General features: G+C 50.5%; 1 protein-coding gene across 3 annotated transcripts in view; it reads left to right on the top strand.

The window, feature by feature from the left end:
* Positions 1-20476, top strand: part of SLC24A3 (solute carrier family 24 member 3) — a 428089-nt gene extending 407613 nt beyond the window's left edge. For 2 of the 3 annotated variants that reach the window (XM_032461762.1, XM_032461760.1), the window contains 2 exons: positions 17048-17113; positions 18696-20476. In XM_032461762.1, the coding sequence (XP_032317653.1) occupies positions 17048-17113; positions 18696-18845 (216 nt within the window). In that variant the 3' untranslated portion in view covers positions 18846-20476. The remainder of the gene's footprint in view (positions 1-17047; positions 17114-18695) is intronic. The other variant, XM_032461759.1, reaches the window with a different exon arrangement.
* The last annotated feature ends 5296 nt before the right edge of the window (positions 20477-25772 follow it).

Here is a 25772-nt window from a genome sequence, read left to right as displayed (position 1 = left end):
GTCACAACCGCTCAGGGCACAGGGCTGTTTCAGCACAACTTTATTTATAGAAACTGAAATTTGAATTTCATATAATTTTCACGTATCATGATATATTATGATTCTTTTGAATCTTTTCAACCATTGAAAAAGGTAAAAAACAAGAAACAAAAAACCTTTCTCAACTCCCGGGCTATGCGAAACAGGAGCAGGGCCAGGTTTGGCCCGCGGGCCGTCATTTGCCAAGCCCGGCTCTGGTGGTTTTGCATGCATGACATTTTCAGTGGTGAAGGATGGAACACAAAACACACGATGCCCCTCCTGCGAGGGATCTGGCTGCTGTCAGACCCTGTGGCGGGGACCCCGGGCTGTTTCTCAGGGCTGACTGTGACTTCAGGTGGAACTGTGAATTCAGGGGGTGACTGGGCCGTCCAGAGAGACTTTCATGCGCTTTCCCACCTTGCCCAGTGTCCCCCTCTGCTAATACTTCTGCCCCAGACACTGTCAGAGGACCGAGGGAGAAGCTGCTGTTAGAGATTTCTTCCTGTATCTGGAAGAAAACAGTGTTCTGCCTCTGGAGTTTTCACACCCGGTCCGGCGCCGGGAGCTGGCCTCAGCGTGTGACCGAGCGCTGCCCGGGCGTGCGTGTGTGACGGCTGTGACTCTATGTTCTGGAGGAGACACTGCGGCTCATTTTATCATATGACAGTTGTCTCAGAGTTGCTCCATTCGCGGCTGCTTCCACCGGGGAAGTTGCGTCCAGCTGGTTGCGAGGAAGTTCAAATCCGTACAGAAAGTCCACTCATTCTAGTTCGTGTGCGGTTACCTGTTGGCTGGAAGATTTCACCAGAGTAAAGCCAAGCACAAGGAGGCGGGAGGAGGGAGAATGTGTCCTAAGGAGTGGCGCCCTCTTCTCTGCTGTCTGTGACATCGGGTGGTGACATGGGGAGAGAGGGTGCATTGCTTTACATTAGGGGTCTGGGACAGCAACTTACAAGAGGTCACTCTGAGTTTAAGTCTGAATAACTAGAGAGAGCTGGCCATGGGAAAATAGGGGCAGGGCAGAGTGAAAGCATTCCAGGCAAAAGGAACAGCCAGTGCAAAGGCCCTGCGGCAGAAATGCACTTGGCCTGTCAAAGAGACAGAAGGGAGTCCAGTATTAGTGGGGCCGAGTGAACATGGGACATGTGACTTGTGATGCAGCTGAGGGGAGGCAGGGCCAGATCATGTGGGTGCTCCTCTGACAACTGATAAAACATGGTGATATTCAGATGTACTTGATTTATGTACTCATTATTACAAAATGATGTTTGTGATGATTTTTATGAGAGATTTGGCAGCATGAATTGTAATCCTGGGCCATATGCCCAGGAAGAAGGACCACTTAGCCTTGGCTAATTGTAAGGTAAACAGATATCCATCAGAGGCCAGCCCTTCAGTGGTCCCCCAGCAGTGCAGCCTGAACACCGTCCCTCTGCCACCGCCCGCTGTCTCAAACACGGCACAGAGCCAGGCTAGCACCCGGCATGCTCACGGCCCCAGGAGGTGCCCTGCGCTCCCCCTGCAGGGGTCTTTCCTCCTGCAGACTCTGCTGCAGATGCACACACTCCCTGTCACTCTTCCCATGTCAAGTGATGTCCCTTCTTCCAGGTCTGTCTCAAATGCCACTTCATTCAGGATTCCTTCCTAGACCCCACCACCGCCAAATGGAATCTCTCTCCACAGCCTTTATTTCTACCTCATTCGTGGCTCTTGTCCAAAATCTGTGAACTTGCTTCATCTAAACACATATTAAGTGATACATATAAGAGAGACACTGGTTGGCCACTGAAGAGGCATCAACCATTGGTGGTCACAGGATTCCAGAGAATCTTCCTAAGTGTGACATTATTGTCAGTCAGACTCTGATGAATAGACTCACATCAACCAAATTCACAGGAGTTTGATGTATATGCTGGAATGCCAGCAGATAGTAGTAAGATATCCAAGCTCCAGATAGAAAGTGTTCTTATTCCTGCTGATGTGTTCTTTGTCTTCCCAGAGAAAGATCTTATGTGGGAGGTATCCGGGGAGCTCCATTACCACCTTCAAGTTCCCTGACTCACCAGGAGTACTCACAGGACTCCATGCATGTCATAGTCATGGCTAAGGTTTATTAGAGCAAAGGGTTTGGAGTAGAAGCATCAGGAAAATGAGATGCATCAGGAGAGGTCCGGAGAGATTATCAGGTGCAGGCTTCCAAGCCTTGCCCCTCCCAAGCCACAGGGACGTGTGTGAGAGATGGAGGGCTGCTCATGTAGATGCATCCCTGCTCCATGAGCAGCCGTGGTAGCAAAACTCAGGACCCCGCACAGACACCGGTACGCACCATGAAGCTCGCAGAGCCGTGCTGCGCGCTGGTACGGCGTGCGCCACTGCTTCCTGCGTGCACACCAACGTCACCCTTCACTAACGTAAAGAACATTCCAAGAGCCACATTCTCAGGGATTGGCCAAGAGCCAGTCATGGTTCAAGGCTCGGCTGGAGGTTTGCAGGATTGAGTAACCAGACCTGCTATATTCATACCTTTGCCAACCAAGGTCAAATTAGAGTTTTACTTCTCAAAATAAGCTTTGCTCCTACTATGTTACAAGCAACCACAAAAGCTCCCTGGGGTGGCCCAACAAAGTTTTACTTCTTGCTCAAAGTCCACTCTGCTACAGATGTTTCTCTTCTGGCGGCTCGTATAGATTCTTCAAAGAGAAACGCAGAGAGCGAGGCTCATTCCATCAGGGCTTCTGCCATCTCAGGGTCCTTCACCAGTAGTCACCCCAAAAGCAGAGAGGGCAGAGAGGGCGGGGGCGCGGAAGATGACGCAGATCATTTTATGATGAGACCTGGAGGCGGTGCATGTCCTGGCTGCCACACCCACCGTCCCGATAAGTCACACGTGCCCGCCTTGATGCAGGGGCGTCCAGGCCCCCAGGTCAGCTGCGTGCGCGGGAAGCAGAGGAGACGCAGGTGTGGGTGAGCACCAGCAGTCCGGCAGCCTGGGGTGTCGGGTGACACCCACACAGGAGGGATTTGCCGGGCGACCTTTTACCAGGGCTGCGGAGCCTCCACTGTCCGCGCATGCACCCACCTCGAGGGACCTACCCCTCTGCCACCAGGACCAGAGCCCTCGGGGTGTGCTGTCCCCTCCACTCCAGCCACGCTGACTCACCCTGCCTCTGAGCTCCTTTTTCTGGGTCACATGTGGACCGCCCCCCTTTCTGGTTAACACATCCTTTCTATACTCACTCTGAGAGCAATATTTTTCGTTGTTTTCAAACTCTCATCAAAGTCCTGCTGCTTCCTTTGAATACAAGCCGCCTTGATTCTGTTCTGCCATTCCTAAAATACTCTCTTGGGTTTTTCTGCAGTCCGCTAATCTGAACTTTACTTTTTTACTCCTTTTTTTCTGGCTGTAAGAATAATTCACAGTCTTCATAGAAAATTAGGGACACTTTAATTAGAGAAATTCTAATTAGAGAAAATCCTGGAGCAGTGCCTGCCCAAGAGAACTTTCTGTAGTGATGGAAACGTCCAGGCTGTGCTCTCAGACATGGTAGCCACCAGCCGCACAAGACTCTCCAACCCTTGAACTGGGGCCGGACCAAGTGAAAACCTGAATTTTTAATTTTTATTTTAATTAATTTAAATGGATGTCTCCCCTTGTGACTTTGTGGCTACCGTGAGACGCTGCAGCTTTACGGGAGGAGATAAACACCATAGGTGGTCTGAGCCACAGACACCAATTGTTACCATGTCTGCGTATTTTGCTCTTTCTTGGTTAGTTGACATGGCTGAGGTTGTGCCACACAATTTTGCACATGGCTGTGTAAAACGCCACTCATTACACACATCAAACACATATTCCTCGTTAGAAACATCAGCTTTAAAGGCAGCCTCAAATCCTCGTTATGCCGAAGTTCACGATCATACAGCTGCTGTTGGACATGGATGCTGCCATGAGATTTTCCCTCTTATAACTAATGATGCCACAGGCATCTTAGTACATCAATCTTACAGAGTTTAAAGATCTACAGAAATTGAGCGTAACACTGTATTTATATCTGAGGCTGTTTCTTTTGATCATTTCCCAGAGTTGGAATTGTAGAGAATATGAACATGTTGGAGCACTTTATGTCTGCCTGGTTATTTTTTTGAAGTGACAATATTCCTTCTATTTTAATTTGTCCTAATCTCATTCCTGAGGCTCAGGGGCAGCTTCATGGCACCCGCCTACGCTTTTCCTTTTTTAACACAGGCTTCGCCCTTGCGTTGTGCCCACGAGAACCGCGGTGAGGGTGAGCATCCACAGAGCACACAGGACCCGCTCCAAGCAAAAGCCCTGAAGTCAGCACAGCCTGACTTCCCCAGCACAGCCCGCTGGGGACACTCAGTCGTACTTGGTCAGCAAAAAAGATGAAAAGAAACCACGCTCTAAATAACCTGGAAAACCAGTCCATGAATAATAGCTTTTTACCACCTAGACTTTCTCCAGGGAGGGATGGACAGGCAGGAGCAGGGGCCGCCAATCCTTTCCAATGTCCCTAAGATCCGTTATTATGTTTGTTTTTTCTTTACTGGGATGCTAGTTATGGAAGGTGAAATCAAAAGCATTCAAAAAACAGAATGCAGAACTCATCCAGGGAGTAAACCAGTTCCTCTTACCAGCTTTGAAATCTTCCTGATTGAACACGAGCTCCCCACCCCACTAGGCACGTTGTCCGTCGTGTGTAAGCCCCCAGGGGTCAGCCGTCCTCCTCTCCTGACCTTCTCCCAGTGCTCTTTAGAGAACAGAAAATTAGACATAATTCCCATGGGGGTAACACCCACAGCCATGAAAACATACCCTTTTCAGACTCCAAACTCTAGTGGCCGGGTGACAGCATGAACACAGAGCTCCAGGCCCTGTTAGACGCTTGGCCCAGATTCACATTTTCCATCTGTAGATGAGGTAACTGGGCTGCTCTGGTCGTTCTGCCGGACTTGTGCAAGGAGCACATCTAATGCTGCGGTTGAGGCTCGGCTTTACTTCTGAAGCAGAGGGGGAGATTCAGGAGAAGCAGCAGGCCAGCCGCTTCTGATTTACGAGCAGCCATGGCGCACAGGAAGGTGCTCTGGGGGGAAATGTTTGGTTGGAAAGAACAGAGAAAGATATGTCATGTTGCATTTTCATCCAAATGCTGCTGTTTCTGTAACCAGTGCCAGAGAGAGCTTCCTTTGATTCCAAGAATACCAACATCTTTGAAAGCATAAATTCAGTAACATAACCTACAAACAGTTCGTGAGCCCCGGGGAAACCAAGAGTTCTTTCTGCATATGATGTGAGGTAGGGGTCCATCCTCATTCTTTGGCATGTGGATACATAGCTGTTTCAGCACCCTTGGTTGAAAAGATTACATTTTGAACTTCAAAGTTCGAAAGGAAAAAAATTCTAGTTAACTTATTTTTCAGTCATTTTCACAACTCAGTAACTCTTAGGAAGCCCACAACTGTATTTCGGCTAAAGCAGTGTATTCTAGAGCCCCGTGGTTTGTCAACAGGGATCATCAGTGAAAACTATCAGGGAAAGTTTTCACCCTGAGTCAGAACTAAAATGTAAATGGGCAGGAAGCAGGGAGAGGCAGCCAGGTGAGCTGAATCCGGGGAGGGACAGAGTGACCAAACACTCCCCAGATCCCAGTGGCATTCTTCACAAAGCTACTCTTTTACTTACTTCACTCAGATAGTTTTATCTCTTAGATTGAGAGGGCATTCAAGGAGGGAGGAAATCTCCACATGCAGAGTCCTGTCCACATGCTGCCTCCAAATACAGCCCACGCAGCACATCACAGACTCTCTTCCCCATGTCCTGTTGGCCCACTCTCTTTCCTGCTCTGTTTGACAGTCCTTTACCCACATCATCTCTCCGCTGCTAGAGCTTGAATGTAAGACCTTGTCCATGTCACATCACATTGGCCATCTTTCACATGGCAGGACATTTCACTTGTTTAAACAGAGAATAAATGTTATTTCCTCAGTTGTGGGTGGGGCTGAGCAGTCCTTGTACATCGGTAGGTCCTGAGAGCGGTGCCGTGTTTCGCCCCAGTTAAGTACTGTATATCCATGGTGGTGATTCCAAGTCATCAAGGAAAAGTTAAGAATGAGATATTTTCATTGAAAACAGTGAATGAAGGTGGTGACATGTAGAGGGTGGACTTCGATTTTCTGGGACACTTCATTTGTCCTAGGCTACCTCTTTGTCCAGCAAAGGTAGACCAAAGTAGTGGCCCCATCTGGCCCAACCAAGCTGTGTCTCTTGGTTTTCCTGGAAGCCAGGGGTTGAAGAAAATGGCCCTCTGGAACCAGACCACCTCCCAGAAGGGATCCTGGGGCCCCCAGCAGGGGCTCCTGTTGTCTCTTTCTCCAGCTCATCCTTCAGGTATAAGCTCAAATGTCAACTGTGATCTCTCAGACCTGGGTCAGGTGTCAGTCCTGTGTTTTTCGTCAGCAGCTTACTTTGCCCCTTTGTCTGAGTCTCCTCCAGAGAAGTGATCTCCCTAAGGGCAGAAACTGTGCCCATCTTATGCATTTATTACTTCCTCTGCCTAACACAGTTCCTGGTCCTTAGAATGTGCTCAGGAAATCTTTGTTGCATGGATGGATGAATAATTAGGTGGATGGATGGATGGATGGATGGATGGTTACATAGGTGGGTGGATGGATGGATGGACCCTACCTTTCCCATCAGCACCACCTCACCTGGGGAGGAAGACATGTGCAGAGCGGAGTGGAGGAATAGGCTGACCTGAGAGAAGGGTGGGGGACAAACAGACCAGCACTAACGATAGCTTTACCCTCATGGAGTCCCTCCCACAGGCCAGGCACTCCAGGGACGCCATGCACACATGGGCTCGTCTAACTGTGACAACAGCTAAATGAAACAAGGTTCATTTCTGCAACTGATGCTTATTGTGCACCTACTGTGTGCGGGAACTTGGCCAGGTGCTGTGAATACAGAATGACCCAGGCAGGCCAGACCCTCCCTCGGGTTGAGGGAGGCAGACGAGCCCTGAGCGGCAAGCACCCCGGCACACTGACTTCAGAGAGGGGGAGCCCGTGAAGACGGGCGTGTGACAGCGAGCGGGGCCGGTCCCTCCGGGTCCACTGGACAGGGAGGTAGGTTCTGTGCTTTTGCTGAGAATCTTTCTGATGACTGGGAGAAAGGAGCTTGGGGGGGGGGGGTGAGGGGCAGGGGACGCGTTGTAGAGAGATGATGGCAGGTGCAGAGACCTGAGTGGCTGCGTCTGAGAACAGAAGGAAGGCGAGGGCGTTGGGGGCCAGGTGGGCTGAGGTCACACACTCGCCCTAAGTGCAGGGCTGTTCCAAGCCCCCTCCTGCAGATCGGGAAGCCAGGGCCTCGGGAGATTAAATTGCACAGCCAGAAAGAGGCAGAGAGGACAGTGAGATTTTTTTTCTCTCCCCACCAGAAGAGGGGTACTATTGTCAAAGCAAATGGTGACACATGGCCGAGGTCCGGGAGTGAGAGGGTCCCCACTAGGGCGGAATGTTATATAGACCCGCCCCTGCGTTTGACTCTTTGCTGGAAGAGAGGACAGCGCCTGCTCATTAAGGCTCCAGGGAGCGCTTCAACTATATGTAAAGAGAGAAGGGACTGAAGGGAGGAGAACTCCTGACGCCCAGATTCTGTCTCTAAAAATCCCACCGACGCTGGTGCGGCTCACGTCACCACTGCCCAAGGCCGGAGTCGGTGGTGACTCGATGGTGGTTTCCCTCTGACAGTTGGAAGAATCATTTTGGATCCTTCCATGGAGATGACCCGTTTGTCCAGGCCCTCGGTACCCCCCGACCCCCGGCCTTCATCGGGCGTCCGGCCGCCAGCCTCCCGCACCCAGCCACGCTGTAGGGGCATCAGTGTGGACCTTTATGCTGAGATGCAGAAGTTGCTTGGAAAGACAGTTCCAGGTTCATGGAAAAGCGAATTCAGGAGCTTAGGAGTCTCAAGCATTCTGGTCCTCCCCCGTCTCCGCCTCCAGTGTTCCCCGGGAGGAGGTGTTATTTCCGAAGGGACACTCAGGGCCTCCATCTGTGAGCGCTTCAGTAACCCCACGACATCTTCCTGTGTCTCTGACATCAGATGCCAGCAGCCTGTGTGGGTTTAATGGCCTCCCCGCCCTCGCCAAGCGACCTGCTGACAGTTCTGAAGTCATTTTTCCATCTCGCCTAGATGCATTTCCAGGTCATAATTACTGGGTAATTACCACTGAGACAGCTGTTTGTGTGCATGGTGTTAGGTTCAGGCAGCTGACAGCGAGGTGGGAAGGCAGTTTCACAGATTCTGACATTTCTCTGTGCTGGTGGCTTGTGCAGAAGCCAGCTAGCTACCTAAGTGCCCCAAATAAGAAATATTTCTAAAAGTCAGTTTGGAAAATGAGCACTTCTTGTCCCATTTTGGTGATAAATGTCTGTTCCATATGCTCCAGCTGAACTAAAGCAGCCACCAGGCAGGCTCCAGGCAGCCAGGGCAATACTCAGATTTCTGAGCTGAAGCTAAAAAGTGCAAAATAAATCTAAGATGCCATGAACAGAGGTGGCAAGGGAGTCTGTCTTCTTCTCTTTCCAAGCAAGGGCCCACCTGATTCCAGAATCCAGAGAGGTGAAAAGTGATCCCCAAGGTCCTCCCCACCCCTTCTGTCTGGTTCGTCCTTTCTCCGATGAATGCTTTCTGCGTGCTAAGCAGCCTGGCATCGTTGGGGACACCTCAGTGATCATTTCCAGGCAGACCCCGTCCTGTGCTCCTGGAACCCCCACCTCTGGAAGGAGATGATGACCCCAGCAATTCCAGAACTATGTGTGCTCTCCCAAGAGCTGGTTGTGGCGGGGCTTGTGGCAGCACGTGGCCGTGTGTGGCAGGGGTCGGGGATCTGGCACACTTGCTCTGAGTAGCAGAGATGATCAGGAGCCAGGTAAAGAAGTGAGAGGCTATTTCTGAGCAGAAGGAACAGCTTGTAGACCAAGATAGGAGAAAGCTTCCTGAACTCGAGGACCCGAGGGCAGCCCCTGTGCCCAGAGGTAGGGGTCGGGATGGGAAGTAGGGGGCAGGGTAGAGGGATGGTGGCAGGGCCAGGAGAGGCCACGTGGTGAAGGATGCTGTGAGCGGTGGTCACAGAGAGGACGAAGGGGTGATGTGATTGTGCCTTTTAGAAAGAAGATTCTCACTATTACATAAAGAAAGGGTTGGAACCAGGTAAGACTGAGGGCCGCAAGGGCAGTTATGAGGCATTTGTAGGAAAGAGAAAACCTGCTGGCCTGGGGCAGACAGCTGCTGGGGTGGAGGGGGTGCGGGGAGGGGAGCATACCTAAGAGGGAATGCCGAGGGTCCCACTCAGGACAGATCAGGTTTGATGTGTCCGAGGGTCGTCCCGATGGAGGGGCCAGGTAGGCAGTGGGGCAAGTGTGCCTGAAGTCCCGCGGCAAGGTCTCCGTACGGCGGTCAGGGCAGGAGCGTGGCTTTTCAAGTATCAGGCTCTCATAGGACATAAATGCAAATAAACAAGAGAGCTCAGGACCACATCCTGATGTCAGGTAGGAAAAGAAACCCCATGAAGGAGACTGAGGAGGGGTCAGCCAGGAAGGGGGAGGATTGGGAGAAAGTGGGGACAGGAGGATGCTTCCAGAAAGAGGGAGTGGCCGCGCAGAGCAGGACCTCTCCCAGGGCCCTTCTTCTAAAGCCAGCTGTCAGCCAGCCTCCAATCCCCTCCTCCAAGAAGCCCGCCCCAGCCCACCCACCCCCTACCTCTGCAGACTGCAGACTGCCGGCGTGTCCCCTCCCCTGGCTCTCTGGGAGCAGAACCATTTGTGGCTCAGCCAGCGCGCCCAGATCCCACCTGTCAGTTCTCGACGCCCTCCGCGTCTCCCTTCTCCTCTCCTGAGCGAGCATCCCCGAATCCGGTTCCCAGGACCCGGACGCTGCTCCAGTTGCCAGTTCCTTTTACTGAAAACCCTGCCGCAGCCTCGAGGGGACCGCGGGGCTCTGGAGCCAGCTGGTACAGGCAGAGAGGGCGCAGCTCCTCCCCACCCCACCCCACCCCACCCACAGTGGGGCCACGTGGGCAGCTTGCCCTTGACCGTGCGGGAGCAGCAACACGGTGGAAACCAGCAGATGCAGAATCCGCTGCGGGTCCGTCTCCAGGCCAGGCTGTCCCCACAAGACCCGGGTCGGGGGGAACCTGGGGATCGTTTGGCGCCATCACAATGAATGATTCTAACAAGCCCCTGGGAGCTAAGTGACACCACCCAGCCCCTTTAAGGTGCATCTTGACCTTTAGATTTTCGGTGCTGTTTCAGGAAAATGAAGTGATATTTGGGGGAAGGCAGGGTCCTTTTGGGTCCCCCATGGAAGGGCTGACCTGGGTCACCAGCGTTTGAAGCAGATTCAATCTCATTGTCTATCAACGTTCAAATCCCCCAGAAGCCAGTCCGTCCTGAGACAAGGATGGGGTTAGGAGTTTATCTGGGAGAGGCGGGAATGTCTGGTAGGAGATGGCGGAAGGTGGGGGGGGAGTCATCCAGCAGTGGCTGGAGAGTCACTGGGGGGGTAGGTGGCACTTCGTGGTTCAGGGAAGAGCCTTCAGGCACAGATGTCAGGACTGGCCCCTGGGAGTCAGCGGGCCCACCAAAATGGTAAGAGGGTGGGGGCAGCATGGGACCTGGATGGGGCCCCTGGCGTCTGCTGCACTGGCCTCAGTTCATTCAGGACCCTTTCAGAATGATGAAGCGGGAAAGGCCCAGATGCCACTCCCGAGAGCTCTGAGCAGCTGAAGAGAACCCTGGCTTTTCCCTGTGCCCTGCAGGGTGCCAGGAGGAGTCTGTAGAATTCACAGTCCGAAGTGCAATTCTGAGTGCAGACTTGGCCCCTTACCAGCTTCGTGGCCGTGTGTAACCTTGTGATTTATAGTAAGAAACCTGTATTTGGTCCTTGTTCATAGCACAGAGCTCCTAAAACCCTCAGAATTTCCTAAGTGGTGAGAGCAACAAAGGTGACTCTTTTATGTTAATGAGGTGACTTTAGGATTCCACCTAAGGAGGGGGCTGGTTGCCAGGGGAACCAACCCTGCCTGTGGTTTGAGGGTTAGAACTCTTAGTCCCACGCCCTGAACTCTGGGGCAAAGAGAGTGGCCAGAGGTTTAATCAGTCACCACTGGTCATCATCAGTGTAATTGATTGTGCCTATGTAATGAAGCCTCTGTAAAAATCCAAAAAGGACAGGGTTCAGAGAGCTTCTGGGTTGGTGAACATGGGGAGATGCAGGGAGAGTGGGTCCCCGAGAGGGCCTGGGAGCCCCGGGCACCTTCCCCACACCTTGCCCTAAGAATCTCTTCACCTGGCTCTCCCTAAGTTACATCCTTCTATAATAAACCAGTGATCTAGTAAGGAAAGTGTTTCTCTGAGTCCTGTGAGCCACTCTAGCAAATTAATAGACCCCAAGGAGGGGGCTCCTTGGAAACCACACGGGGACCTCTGATCTCTAGCCTGTCTGTCAGAAGCACAGGTGACAACCTGGACTTGCAGCTGGTGTTCAAAGTCGTGGGAGGATGAGCCGGTGTGATCGATGCTGTCTCCGGGTGGACAGTGACAGGTTTCATTGTAGGTCACTCAGCTGGACATGTGGAGAAACACACACACACACGAACTGGTCACCAGAATCTTCCCTTGGCCAAGTGCTAACTTTCCTGAGCCTCAGTTGTCCCATCTTTCACGGAGTAAACAGCCCACCTCACGGAGTCGCCACCAGGATTCAGCACGACCCTGTGTCTGTGCGAGCGAGCGCTCTGGGGAGGACTTGGTCACAGCTGCCGTTAAAGCGCCTCTCCTCCATCTGCACGTTCGCTTTCTTACCTCATTGAATTGTTCAAGGAGCGAGATTCCTACCCAGTGATGTTATACAACGTGAAGTCAAGCCTGGACCCAGCCATTTGGAACCTAAAAGTCCAAACAAGCATTCAAACCACCCAAGGAAGAAAATGCAAAGCGACACACAACATGTGTTCCAGGTTACAGATCGATTAGCAAAAATCCAGGGCTTCTTGTCTTTCCTAAAAGAATTTGCTGGTTGTGTGGAGCTGACCTCAAATCATAGACAGATTTTAAACGGTAATGTGGGGGAAGTCAGAATCTTTGTGGCTGGGGGTTTTAGATCCTCAAACAGGGCAGGATTCAGGGAGCCGTTTTCTGAGCCACGTGCACGCGGGAAACTAGGTGTGACATGGTCTCTGTGTGCACCGTACTGAACACCGCCCATCCACAGAGCCTAAAGTCCAGTTGACTTGACCACCAGCCAGCCCTCCTGTTTCCTCTCCGACAACTGCCAAGGGGGAACTGGAGAGTGAAAATTCGTAGTTTTGAAGGCAAGAAATAAAAGCAACACTAAACGTCACGGCTGAACAATCTGAGCAAGTTGCTTGCTCTCGGGAGGACAGTGCCGTGGAGACTTTGTGATTTGCACTTAATGGTCCTTCTCCTGTGAGGTCAAGGGCAGGGAAACACAGGTTTAGACCCGCACCGCACAGCTGGAGCTCAAAGCCTTTCCCGGAGGGAGTCCAGAGGGGAGAAGGGTTGGTGCTACTGTCCGGCTTAGCTTGTCCCCAAGAAACTAGTTTGGGAGAAGGTTGAGTAAGATTTGCTGCCCGCAAGGAAACTTCCTGGGGTGATGGAAATGTTTTCCGTTCTCCTTGGGATGTGGATTATGTGGGTACATGCATTTGTCAAAACTTACCCAATAGTACACTTGAGATCTGTGCGTTTTACCATATGCAGATTTGCCTCCAAAGAAAAAAACAATTTGTGTGCCTTCTGAATTTATTACTTAAAGAAATCAGCTTCAAGCCAGCCTTCACCATGGTCAGTCTCCCCCTCCTGTTCTCCAGGCTTGCCCTGTGCCATCCAGCCTCGCTGCCAACACACATACACACACACAGCACCACCAGCAAGTGCTCACTTAAACATATAGTGTGCAGAGCCCGGAGGGAGTTAGGTGCTGCATGGAATGAGGGAAAACTCAAGACCCGGGCGTCTGCCCTCGGAGCACTGGGACTAGCTGGGGGAAATGCTGTGTCCAGCGACCAGGGCACAGTTAGAATGAGCTCAGGTTCAGATGGGGGACAAAGCCAGCAATGGCCCAGTGAACTTGGAAGAGGCAGATTGAGGGAGGATGGGCAGAGCAGAGGTGGGAAGGAGGTGAGTTCCCATCTGACTCAACTGACTGTTCCCAAAGAGGGTGGGCATGTGCCAAGGCAGGGGAGGGGCATCGCTCCATTCGGGTGAGGGCTCCCAGTGCCCAACGGGACAGCGGGGCTGCTGGGATGTGAGCGAGTCATTCGAGGTGCTGTCTTCACTCTCCCTTTGGTGAGGAGGAACCATGGTAGGTCTCTTTTCATTTTGTTTGTGAGTTAAAAAATTCAATACACACTCACAGCCCCAAAATAGAAGCAGCCTGTCAACAGGAGAACATTTAAACAAACCATGGTATGTGTTCGCTGTTTGTTATAAAAAGAACTGAGCATGTTTGAAAGTTGCTAAGAGAGTAGGTCTTCAAAGTCCTCATCACCAGAAAGAAAATGTTTGTAATTATGCAGGGGGACTTATGGTGGTGATCACTTCCCAGTATATACAAATAGCAAATTGTTATATTGTACACCTGAAACTAACATAATGATCTATGTCAGTTACACCTTAGTAAAAAAAAGAAATGCATTGATGCAATGAAAAACACAAAAGAATCTTTAAAAATTATGCTTAGTAAAAAGAATCCTGGCATAAAAGAGTGCACACTGTAAGATTCCATTTATATGACAGGCTAAACCAACCTAGGATGGGGAAGCTTAGAGCACTGAGTGCCCCTGGGTGAGGCACAAGAGAACCTTCTGGGGTGATGGAGGTGCTCTCTGTCATGGCGGGAGTTTGGGTTACACCAGTGCATGCATTTCTCAAAACACACTGAATGGTGCAGTGATGATTTGTGAATTTCACTCTGGAAATTGCATCTAAGAATACAAGAGCTGTGAACTACAGTTGAACCCTACTTAGTGAGATGCAAGCTGAAGTGACTGGGGTGCAATGTATTAGTAGCTGCCAGCTTACACTGAAGTTCATTAAAAAATTATTCCTTCAGCGTTTCTGAATGCTTAAAAATGTTCATAATAAAATGTGAGTGGAAAAAAAAAAGCTAGACATAAAAAAATGGGGAAGGGAGGCAAGGATCGCATTTCTTCTGCAACATCGTCCAGGAGCGGTATCCAGGGTCTCTCTGGCCAGTCCACCCTGCCCCACAGAAACACTGGCCTTTTTGTAAACCACACTCAAAATGCCCCCCGCAAGGGCGATCGTTATCCGTTCACCTGTTGTGTGTCAAGCCTGTGGTCCGTGCCCCGCCCCGAGCCAGGCAGAGGATGAAGTCAGACGTGGTCCCTGCCCTCTTGGTGTTTGTCACCTACTGAGCCATTGATCAGGGAGCTGCCAGGTGGTGAGTTTATCAAAGAAGCAGACGGGGTGCCAGGGAAGTGGGCTCAGGCAGATCACGAGTGGGTGGAGAACACTGGCCCGGACTTACTGAGAACTTACTGTACACAGGCTCCTATCCAGGCTTAACGTGGATTCCCTCAATTAATACGCACAGCCACCTCCTCAGGTGGGAACTGTTATCACCCCCATTTAATACATCAGAAAACCGAGGCCCGGGAAAGTTAAGTCACTTGTTCATGATTACGTAGCCAGTGGGTGACCTGGCAGAGATTCAGAACGTCTGGATCCCATGCTCTAAACCAGGGGTTGGCATGCTTTTTCCAGAAAGGGGCTAGAGAAGAACTATATTAACCACTAGGGCCATACCGTCTCTGTCAAAACTGTGCCGCTCTGCCACTGAGTGTGAAAGCAGTCAGGGAGTGAGCTGAATTACAATGAAGTTTCACTTATAAATGCAGGCGATGGGCCATAGTTTGCTGACCCCCAAACCACCTATCATCTCCAGTGGCTGGGAGGTATTCAAGTTGGCCCAGAAGCAACTGAAGGAACCCTAATTCCTAACTGTCATGTCCATGGGGAAGTAGGGGTTCAGGTAATAACCAATCCAGAGTTCAATAGCCCAGGTCTCCAGTGGAAAAACAAAACACACCCGAGTGCACGTGGCAGTCCATCACCAAAGGAAGCTGCAAAGGAAAAGATGGAGAAGGGAAAAATACTCTGAAACCCCACAAAACGTGGTTGTCTTTAATCTCCGAGGCAGGCTTACAATTTCAGCAGCATTGTTCCCTGAGACCGTATGTGAGTGTAGAGAGAGTAAGTAAAGTTCCAGAGCTTTGGTTGAATGCGATTCATTTTGAAAAGGCTTGGCCGAAGAGCACTTCCTGCCTCACCGGCTCCTGGTTTCTTAAGGGCAGGAAATTTACTCAATTCTTGTTACTGACAAGAATTTGACCCTGGAGCTCACAGGGCGAGCTGGGCTGGGAATGCAGTGACCTCATTCTTAGAAGAATCCTGGCAATGTTGAGAATCAAGAGGTCAGAAGAGAATCTCTTTCAGTGCAAGGCATTTGTGATGGACCCCTGAGCGTTGGCCTCTTTATACGAACGCAGCTGATGACAGGGGACAGCGCCACCCACAGCCTGGCTGAGGGTCTACAGGAAGTTAAGCTACCAGCTGGACTGGGATGGGCCCCCCCCCCCAATTTTTCTGCACTGAATTAAGCAGGGTCAGCCCGTTGCTTTGGTGTCACAGAGCTGTGATTTGCGTCCTTTATTCTTTGGGAAGCATATGATATGGGAGTAATTTCCCAGCTGGGGTTCAGCAGATGGTTGGCTTCAGGGATTAAGCAGGCCGAGGAGAGTTCTGCCGTTCCCTCCTGACAGAGCATTGCTTAGTGAGACGTGCAGCGCTCTGAGGTCCCCACGCGAAGGGTTGGCTGTTTAGGGCATGCACTGTCCTGTCACCAAAAGATGAACCAAACACACGTACCTAGAGAGACACCACGTTACCACACCTGGGGGTGGGCTGGGGGAAGGCAGGCTCAGGAGCCCCATGTCCCTAATGGCCACCATCCTGGACAACAGAGATGTGTTGTCAGACATTCCTGTCATTGCAGAAAGCTGTGCTGGACAGCAGTGTGTTCTAAGAATTCCAAAAATGTTTTGTTTTCTTTTCTCTTCAAAGTTTGGCTGTTAACCTCACTGTATTGCTGTGAAAAACAAACAAAAAAAAATTTTTTATTGAATATCAGAAACAGATCTTAACTCTTTCTTCTTCTCTGTTTGGTCAAGACAGCAACCCTCATCCACCACTTCCCATCAAGTTCAGGTGAAGGTCACAGACATTTGAGTGCAAAAGAGATAAAAAGAGCAACATCCTCATGGTGCTGGAAATGCTCTGCATCTTGATTTGTATCAATGCCAATACCCTGGCTGTGATGTTGCGCTATATAGGTTTTTTTTTGGGGGGGGGTGATTAGGTTTATTTATTTATTTATCTGTTTGTTTGTTTGTTTATTGTTAATGGAGGTGCTGGGGATTAAACCCAGGACCTCATGCATGAGAGGCACACACTCTACCAGTGAGCTATACACTACCCACTAAAAGAGATAGAAAGCTTAGTAATATTTTTAAAAATATTGCTCCCATGACCTATGTGAAATTTACCTTAAAAGTTGTGTGTCAAGAAAGTCAGGTCCCCAGGGAAGAGTGGTCAGCAGCAAGAATCAGGCTACACAGGATGGAGAATTTAAGCAGCCATGGGGCAGTGAGTGGGCATCGTGGGCATCGCTGCTGGAGGGGAGGGCGGGGCCCGGCTGGGAGTGGACCAGACAAGGGTGAAGTCTGGGTGTTCTAGGAAAGTGCACGTCGCTCCTGTGAGCGGCTGGCTTGGCTGCCGAGATGCCTTTTGTTCTCCATCCCAGGGTAGGGGGTGGGGGGACTTGGCATTCAGTGCTGCTCACTGACCCGCTCTCAGCAGATGCCTTGCGGGAAGCCTGACTCCGTGTCATCCTTTCTTACAGATTCGGCTGAACAGCAGGGGGCTGATCTACTCCGTGGGCTTGCTCCTGGCCTCTGTCTTTGTCACGGTGGGTCTGCAGCTCTCTCCTCTCTCGAGTTCCCATGCCCCCCACCACCCCCTTGGGCTTTTTGGCTACAGAGTCTGTTTGGGCACCAGATGGGCTTGGCCTCCTGGTGGGCAGGGGACAGTCAGCCTCCAGATGCCCCATCTCATGGCTGTTTCTTCCAGACGTGGATCCTGGCAACCCACGAGAAGCCTTCTCCCTTTCTGAAAGGAGCTGGCCTCCTCTCAGAAGCATGGCTCGTCTCTTGTTAAACACAAACTTTTATCAAAGGCAAAAGGGAGATCACAGTTTTTCTGCAAGATTAGCCACCAGAAGGTTATATTCCAGACTATTCCAGGTTACTAAATATCTCCATAAATCCCTGGATTTGACCAATGCTCAAAGACGCAGAACCAGCTTTACTGGCAGCGTACTTTCATGCCACTGTTCTGTCTTGGCTGCGACATCCATCTGTATAATTGAACATCTCAACTCAGTTGACACCTTTGGCGGGAGCAAGTCCACACCGACACGGGCTGACCCACTTGAGGTGTCTGCCGATGTACACAGCTGTCACTGAATTTTCACAATGAGAGATGCAGTGTTTTTCATGAGTTTTTCAAGGAACCATTCACTGAACGCCACCTGGCAGGTGAACATACATTTGCTAGAGAATGAGAATTCAGAAGTGCAGGAGAGGCAATTGACAGCATCAGGAAGTGAGTCAAATGTCAAGGTTTTACCAAAGCAAATACTTCACACAAAAGTGAAAATCCATGTAATTCATTCTTTTATCGGTCAGGATGTTCTTCAGGTTGATATGACTTAGGGTTATGCATGTAACGGCCACACACTGTGCGGAATGCTTTGCATACATGTCCCCATTTGGGGCTCACCACACCCCCGTGAGGGAGTCACTGATAGCACCCACTATACAGATGAACGGCCGAGGCGCCTGACATCAGAGCGCGCGCTCTTGGGCGCAGCGCTTCTGCTTAGGCTGCGCTACCGTTGCACAGTCTGTGGGATGGGGCTGACCGCTACACAGGCTGTCGAAATGGGGCTGTTGGGCGCTGAAAAGGAGTAGCTTTGGGGAGGCAGCGCAAGTTCAAACATTGTCATTTTGCAATGCCCATCTGACATCCACGGAAGAGGTCAAAGCTGCCGTTGGAAAGATGAGTCCAGGAGGAATGTCCAAGCTGGGGACGCCAGAAGTTAGCTGGGGTTTAGAGCCGTGTAGTTGGATGAGATCCCCAAGGGAGCGAGTGTAGCTAGAAAAGACCAGAGGCCCAAGACGTGCGTCTCGGCGCTCTTGACAGTGAGAGGTCAGGGCGACGGGGCAGGGGTCAGAGCAGCAAAAGAAACGGAAGGAGCAGTCGGAGAGGTAGGGAAACCAAGAGTGCGGCCTCGAGAGCCCGGTGCAGGAGCAGCTTGAGGGTGCAGGGCATGTCCAGAATGTGGACGGACTGGGCTGGCTCGGAGCCGGCGCCCCGCCCACCTGCCCGCCCGGCGCGGGCCCGCCCCGCCCACCTGCCCACCCCGCGCTGACCCCGCCTCATCCCACCGGCCCGCCCCACGCCCTCTGACCCCACTCTGTGCCTTGCAGGTGTTTGGCGTTCACCTGAACAAGTGGCAGCTGGACAGGAAGCTCGGGTGCGGGTGCCTTTTCCTGTACGGCGTGTTCCTGTGCTTCTCCATCATGACCGAGTTTAACGTGTTCACCTTCGTGAACCTGCCCATGTGCGGGGACCACTGACCGCGGCCGCCGCCCAGCTCGGCTCCTCCTTTCTGTGCAATACGAGGCCGGCGCGCGAGTCGCGGCCCCGCCCGGCGTCGTCTCCCGCGCGGTCCACCGGCCTCCGCTCCTGCCCGGCGGCCCGGCCTCCGCGCCGCCCCCCAGCCCCGGCTCCCCGCCCCGCCCCCGGCTCCCCGCCCCCGCCATGTGAAGACCCGACATCCGCGTGAATTTTCCAGCTCCACTTTTAAACAGTGACTGAGGTTCTAGAAAAACTGGCTGCTAACTGGCCCAAGCCAGGCAGAACTTAGTTCATCCCTCCTCCTGTTTTAAGTTATTGGATGGAAGACAAGCCTAATTTATGACCTGAGACTGGGGAAGGAAGAGAGGGGAGAGGGTACATCGATGACTTGGGATTTCCTGACGCTGAGGGGCTGATTCCTAGGTTACTGGGTCTAGGGGGGTCGTTTGGCTTTGGGGGCTCCCCGTTTTCTTCCTTTTATTCCAGAGGTTGAGAGCTTCTCTTGCATCTCCTTTCACTGGGCTCTGGATCCTGCACCAGCCACAGATGTGTCTGCTGCATCCACTGGGGTAGAATCCCAGGCTCATGGGAGCGTGTATGGATGTAGCTGATCAGAGGAGCAGCTGGGAACAAACGCACCACAGGTCACACCCGGGGGCCTCCCCGAGTCCTGCAGGCATTTCCTGGGGCACAGGGCTTTCGAGGAAGAAGACAGCTTCCCACCTGTCCATTTTGACCATCACTTCCTCCCCAGGTTCTTTCTAGTCTCTCAAGCAATAGTTCTAGCCTGCCGGAGGCCCTTGTCCAGGGGCCCTGGTTCAACTATCCATCTGTGAGTCCCTGAGATGTGCTCTCTTTGCTTGGTGTTTGGGGTGACAGGGAGTGACCTGGAGGCCACCACTGCTTTACATGCAGGAGGTACAGACACTGGTTTCTTGGGACGTGGAGAAAAGCGCGCTTTGCACAGACGTCGCCACTCGGTACTGAGTACACTGGACCCCAACTGCTGGCTCTTGGGCCAGCGTCCTTCCTCACGGGATGCCACTGCCAAGATGCCCCAGCTCCAGTCCTCCCCTCCTGGAGGGATGGCACGGGAAGGAGAAAACGGAACTGACACCTTCGGAACCGCAGAATGTGTTCAGTGCAGACTCGCTCAAGGGTGTGAGTTATTATGAACGTTGTTGCCAATCACTGCTCAACAGCCCTGCTAGGTTTTGTCTGATGCTGAATTATTATGCAGACTAATTCCACCGAGTTGAGACCCACCCATGCTTGTTACACTTGTATTTATTGAAACTGTGGATTCTTGCCCGAGCCACCCCTTGTATTTACTTTACGCACTGATCACTTATTTGTTCGGTATGGTTTTCCCCCTCCCTGTACACATTCTGGTATGAATTGTAAAAATAACCTGCTACAAGTTGGTTGAAGGGTCCTGCCAATGGTGCACACGGAGGCCGGCGTGAGCCGTTGGGCACCTGTCGGATGGAGCAGCGGGAGAAGGAATCACCAGTTTGGGCTCTCAGAGCTAAGACACACTTATAGATTCTGTTACACATTTTGCACTGGTTTCTGGCGATTGTTTTCTTGGACAGATAGTGTAAAATAAACTTCTCTGTTCTGTAGCCTTTCTTGAGCAGGGCTCTTTGCTTTCTCCCCCGGAGTGTTGCCTGTTTCCAAGTGAGGCGTATGCGTGCAAGGTAACAAGATGGCAGTCACCACATGTTTACTGCTTCGGGGCTGACTCACCTGGAAAGCTGGTCAGTGTCTAGCAGATTGCAGGTGTGCGGTGGCAGTCATGGGTCCCCTGTAAATCTTGAACTCAGGGCTGGTTGTCCTGTGGAATACAGGAGGCATATTATTAGTTCTCTCTTTCATCTGGATGTGAGAGGAAGGGCATTTCATTGCTGACAGTGACGTCCGCCAAGGCTCAAGTCACCCTCTTGTCTGATTTCACTAGTTGTCAATTGTAAACATTAAGACTTCCCCGTAGCCAATTCCTTAAGAAAAAGAGAAACACATAGTCATAGTAAGCCATGTTGTTGCCCTGCATGACTCAAGAAAGTAGACTGAGATTAGTAAACAAGCCAAGTTTCCCCCTGAAATGCAAGATACTTGATTTCTAGAAATCAAAAGAAAAATAGCTACTAATTCACAGCATTAACTTGTATTTAATTATTTGGCAGGGGGTGGAGGGTGTAATTAAGTGTATTTATTTAATGGAGGGACTGGGGATTGAACCCAGGACCTCATACAAGCTAGGCATGCACTCTACCCCTGAGCTATGCCCTCCCCCTTATTTATTAAAAAAAACAAAAAACAAAAAACAAAAAACTCTTCCCAGGTGGTGGGAAACTACTAGCTTAGCTTCGTTTTGAGTATTTACATCTCAAAATGTTTTAGGGCTATATTTGTGTGTTTTATAAATACACTCTGGCCATGGACAGAGTATTATCATTATGCTGCTTGGTGCTTACAAAGCATGAGATGCTTTTACATGAAATATTCTGTCATACTAGTCTTAATTAGTTTTTAGTCTTAGTCCTAAGCAAAGACATTTGATCCAAAGCCTGATTTTTTTTTAAAACACATTTGCTGTGCAAGCTTTAGAAACGGTGGTTCCATGCTGTATTTCTCAGAGAAAAGTCTGGGTAGAGGTAAGTGTCCATGTTTCATGCATGATTGCCGACCTAGGACCTGGGGAGGTTTCCTTTCTGAAATGAGCCTTGGGCCTCTTTCTGCTCAGATCTCTGCCTTGCGGGGTGTGCCTTGAGCTGTGAAGTGAGGATGCGGTCCTGACGGAGCAGCCCAGCGGTGCAGAACGGCTGGGGTTGCTGTTTCCACTGCTTCCGCTGTGCTGGGGTTTATTTGGAAGAGGTTGGGATGGGTTTGAGGGAAGAACTTCTTTTCCACTATCCCAAACCTGACGTATTGCCACAGAAAGCCTCTCAGCAATTTTCTGAGATGTGCTGGTTTCGGTCAACTCCCAAACTGTGATCTCATGCAAAAGAGGACGTGGCCCTGAACAGGGGAAGACACACCCCAAAACTTGCATTTCCTCCTGAACTCCAGCCTGGCCAACCCCACAAGGGCATACTGCCGGAACATCCTCCTCCTGGAAGGTGTGTTCCCAATGTGGCCTGGGCCTGCTGAGGGTCACTGTCCCCACCCCCCACACCTTTCAGGTGGCTTCTGAAACAGTGAGAAGTCATGAGAGGGTAAGTTTCCAGATGGCTTTGCCCCTTCCCAAAGCAAAGTGCTGGCCCTCCCTTTCTAGGGAGAGTGCACTTTTACAGGTACACAGTTTGTATTTACCTCCACAAAGACCTGGAAGGCTGCTTATTATGTTTTCCAAAATTATTGCTTCTGACACTCGTGGCTTAGTCCTAGATTCACATGCTGGGGGTGATAATACTGTAAAGTCCAGGCAGTTTCTAATTATGGTAAAACAGGGCTGACATTCAACCTGCAATAAACAGCATCAAATGTAGTCTCAGAGCTTGACCTGATTGTCCATGAAAATATTCAGACTGTTAGGAAAAAGAAAAGTGGGAAATTAGTGGTGGTCATGTCGCTTTTTCCAAGATTTACTTTCACTTTTTCGAACTAGGATGGTTATCCCGTTCATGGATAATTATCCCATTATTCTGACCCAATTTGACCAACTATTTTGAAGTAGATGGGACATTTCCATGTTGGATTTTGGGTCGTCTCATCCTGATTAACGAGTCTCATTTACTTTAATATTGTCTGCAGTGGCTGCTCAACACACACGCACCATCTATCTGATACCAAAATTCTGTATAAAAACAATCCAATGGACCTTTGGAAATTCTCCAGCTGCCCAGCTGGCTATTACACTACAAGTGCAGGAATGGGGTGGATTCAGCCAACTTTTCTCTAATAAATAAAAAGTCACGTGTCCATTGCATCATCATCCAGAGATGTGGGGCCCTGCAGACTTGCTGGAAAAGCAAGAATTGAGGCCGTGGACAAGCAGAGATTAGCAGTGTGCAAGAGGTAAATCATGCCCTGCCTTGGAACTGATTTCACATTGAACTTTGTGGTTAGTTTCAAAACATAGGGCAGAGTAATAAAACTCCACCAAAAGTCCTTCAGACGCCTTACTGCTGCACTCAAGACATTTATTTCCTTAATAAAATATACCCAGGAGTCCTGTTAATTTTTTACTGAACCTCGGTTTAGCAAACGGTCTTGCCAAGTTGTAGAGATTTTAAATATACTGAATAATCAGCGTTAACACTCATTTTGTTTTTGGTCTTTGTTTTTGCAACAGGTGGGAGGAGGGGGAAGATTTAAGATGACAGTTTCAGCACATATGCCATTTTAAAAGATTTAGTTCTAAACTTAGGAGAAAGTAGCAGTGCATATAGGGGAAATTTTCTACATATGTTCTCCTGTTTGCACATTACAACCACGTAGAGCTAACTTTCTAAACATGCTATTTTGATACAAGCCCATCCAGCGAAGATATCATGACTCAGAACAGTCCGGCACCGGAGTTGGCCATTAGGGCCCAAGTGCTTCAAACAATCACACGTGCTTGGATCAGGGTCGTGTGTAAGAAACAGTAGCAGAACACCTCCGGCCGGAGATCCTGCCTGGGGCTCAGACTTCTGCATCCACAGCTGCCCCAGGTATGCTTCCTCCTGAAAATGATCAGGACTCCCACGTGAAAGACAGGCGCGCCCATGCGTATGGTGACTCCCACGTGGGAACCAGGCACACGCATGCGTATGGTCAGACCTGAACTCGGATTTGGGCGCTTCTTGTCCACCAGAACCTGAGGGGTCACACTGTGCTCCAGAATTACTTGGTAAAAGCTACATTTTTTTATATCTGCTAAAAGCATTGCTCAGCGTCAGGAAGTGGGTAGAGACTGGTACACATAACGGGGATGGGGAGGGCCGGGAGGGAAGGCAGAGTCGTCCTTTCCAGAAGAAAGGTGGTCCCCCCGGGAGGCAAGGAGGGGCTCTGCATCTCCCCGCAAAACCGTCCCTGCTCTACGACCAGCGGCTCTCTGCCTGGGGCAGCGTCACCGTTGGAGTAACGTGCGCCCGCGGCAGCTTTGCCAGTGTGAGCCCCACGTGTGTCTCGTTACATTGGACGCCAGGTGCTTCCTCTGATTTCCAGGACCCCTCGGTCGTGGGGCCGGCTCGTCTCACTTCCAGGCAGAATTTAATCTGACGCCTGAATGTTAACTAAGGACACTTCTTAGGAGGGAAAACACGAAGTTTGAAGATATCAAAGAGACCCGTGCCGGGAAATCCACCCATCTGTTATAAATGAGGCAAATCAATTCACTGGAGGCGTTTGTTCTTAATGTGCCTTGATGAACAGGGGAACAGGGTTGTTGGTATTACTCTCAAAGGCAATCTAATACAATTCCAGATTTTCAGCTCCATTTTGCTATTTGTTTCAGGAAAGAATGACGGCCCTGTGGCATTTTAACCCGGGTTGACTGTCGGCACAGAAAATTTCAGTTTATACGTATGGATTTGAGGACACATCAGCCTTTCAGGGTGAGTGGTGAGATTTCCCTGCACCCCATCAGGGGAGTCCATGTCGCACATCACTGCTTCTTCTGAGTTACTAGATGTGACTCGGTGGCCGGGAAGCAGTGTGGGCCTGTCTCAGATGCTGCCGGTCCCCGCCCTCTTCATGTGGTTGATGGTTCTGATTGTTCCCACGTGGCCCTTCATCACATGTCACAGACAGCCTGGCCTGGAGGTGGCCAGAGGTGGCTTTCTCAAGGGTTCTCATTACCGACCGAGCAAGGATGCTGACACACCCCGAGTCGCCAGACTGGGAAGGCCAGGCTAATGGTATACCCAGGTTCTGTGATACATGGAATAAAAACAGGGAACATTTCTAACCCAACTCTCAAGCTCTAAATAATGACATGATAGCCATAATAACATCCTTCTTCTTGTGAAAGCCATCATTCAGAGGAGCCAGCAGACTGTGGACGAAGGCAGAAGTCCCGGCCTGTCCTCTGACGTGGGCATCTGAATTTCTCCCAGATGAGTGCATAGGATTACATGACCGCTGAGGTCCCTGCCAGCTCAGACATTCTACCAGTGTAGATGGGAGAACAGAAAAGATAATTTCCCCCTCGAAATTAACACATATATTAAGTAAAGACAGTGAAACTGGTATAAGTTTTGATATACAAGAGTTCACAAGTTATTCTGTGTGTTTCAGCTCACCTGTCACTGGAATTCCATCTTTTTTATTGTTGGTATTTTTTAATATGTATAATTTTGGATATTGTCTATTAAAAAAAAAACTCTTTATCAAAGGTTCATCCCTCATCATTCCCAGCAAGAATTTTGGGGGGTGATAGAGACTAAAAATATATTCATTTAATTCTTTATAAAATTTTAGGGGGATAATTAGGTTTACTTATTAATTTATTTTTAGAGGAGGTCCTGGGGATTGAACCCAGGACCTTGTGTGTGCTAAGCATGGGCTCAACCACTTAAGCTATACCCTCCCTGCTCGATACATTCATTTTAAAGGAAATGTGGGGTGTTTGCTTTTTAGCTGGCAATGGCCATGCACACATTATCCTTTCTAACCATCACTTGCAGTGCGAGTTGTGGGGTGCCTCTTCTGGAGGTGAGGAGGTCCACAGATGCAGGGACTGCTGGGCTGAAGGAATCCATTATAGGCAAGATATGATGGATGGCTCTGAGCAGGTGACATGCATTAGAACTTTCCGGTAGAGCTGGTGTGATGTGCCTAGCACGGGGGGAAGGGAGGGCTGATGGCCTGGAGAGGAGGCCAGGAATCTTGAGTGAACGCCACCAGCCATCTTAACAAACAGCAAAGGTGGAGAACCCGTCCTGTCGTCGACTTCCTTGTGCTTGTAAGTCAGTCTGGGGACAGTGTTTCAGATAGCT

This window comes from Camelus ferus, chromosome 19, assembly GCF_009834535.1.
Source record: "Camelus ferus isolate YT-003-E chromosome 19, BCGSAC_Cfer_1.0, whole genome shotgun sequence".
Classification (NCBI taxonomy): Eukaryota; Metazoa; Chordata; class Mammalia; order Artiodactyla; family Camelidae; genus Camelus; species Camelus ferus.
This window is presented reverse-complemented; position numbering and strand designations above follow the sequence as displayed.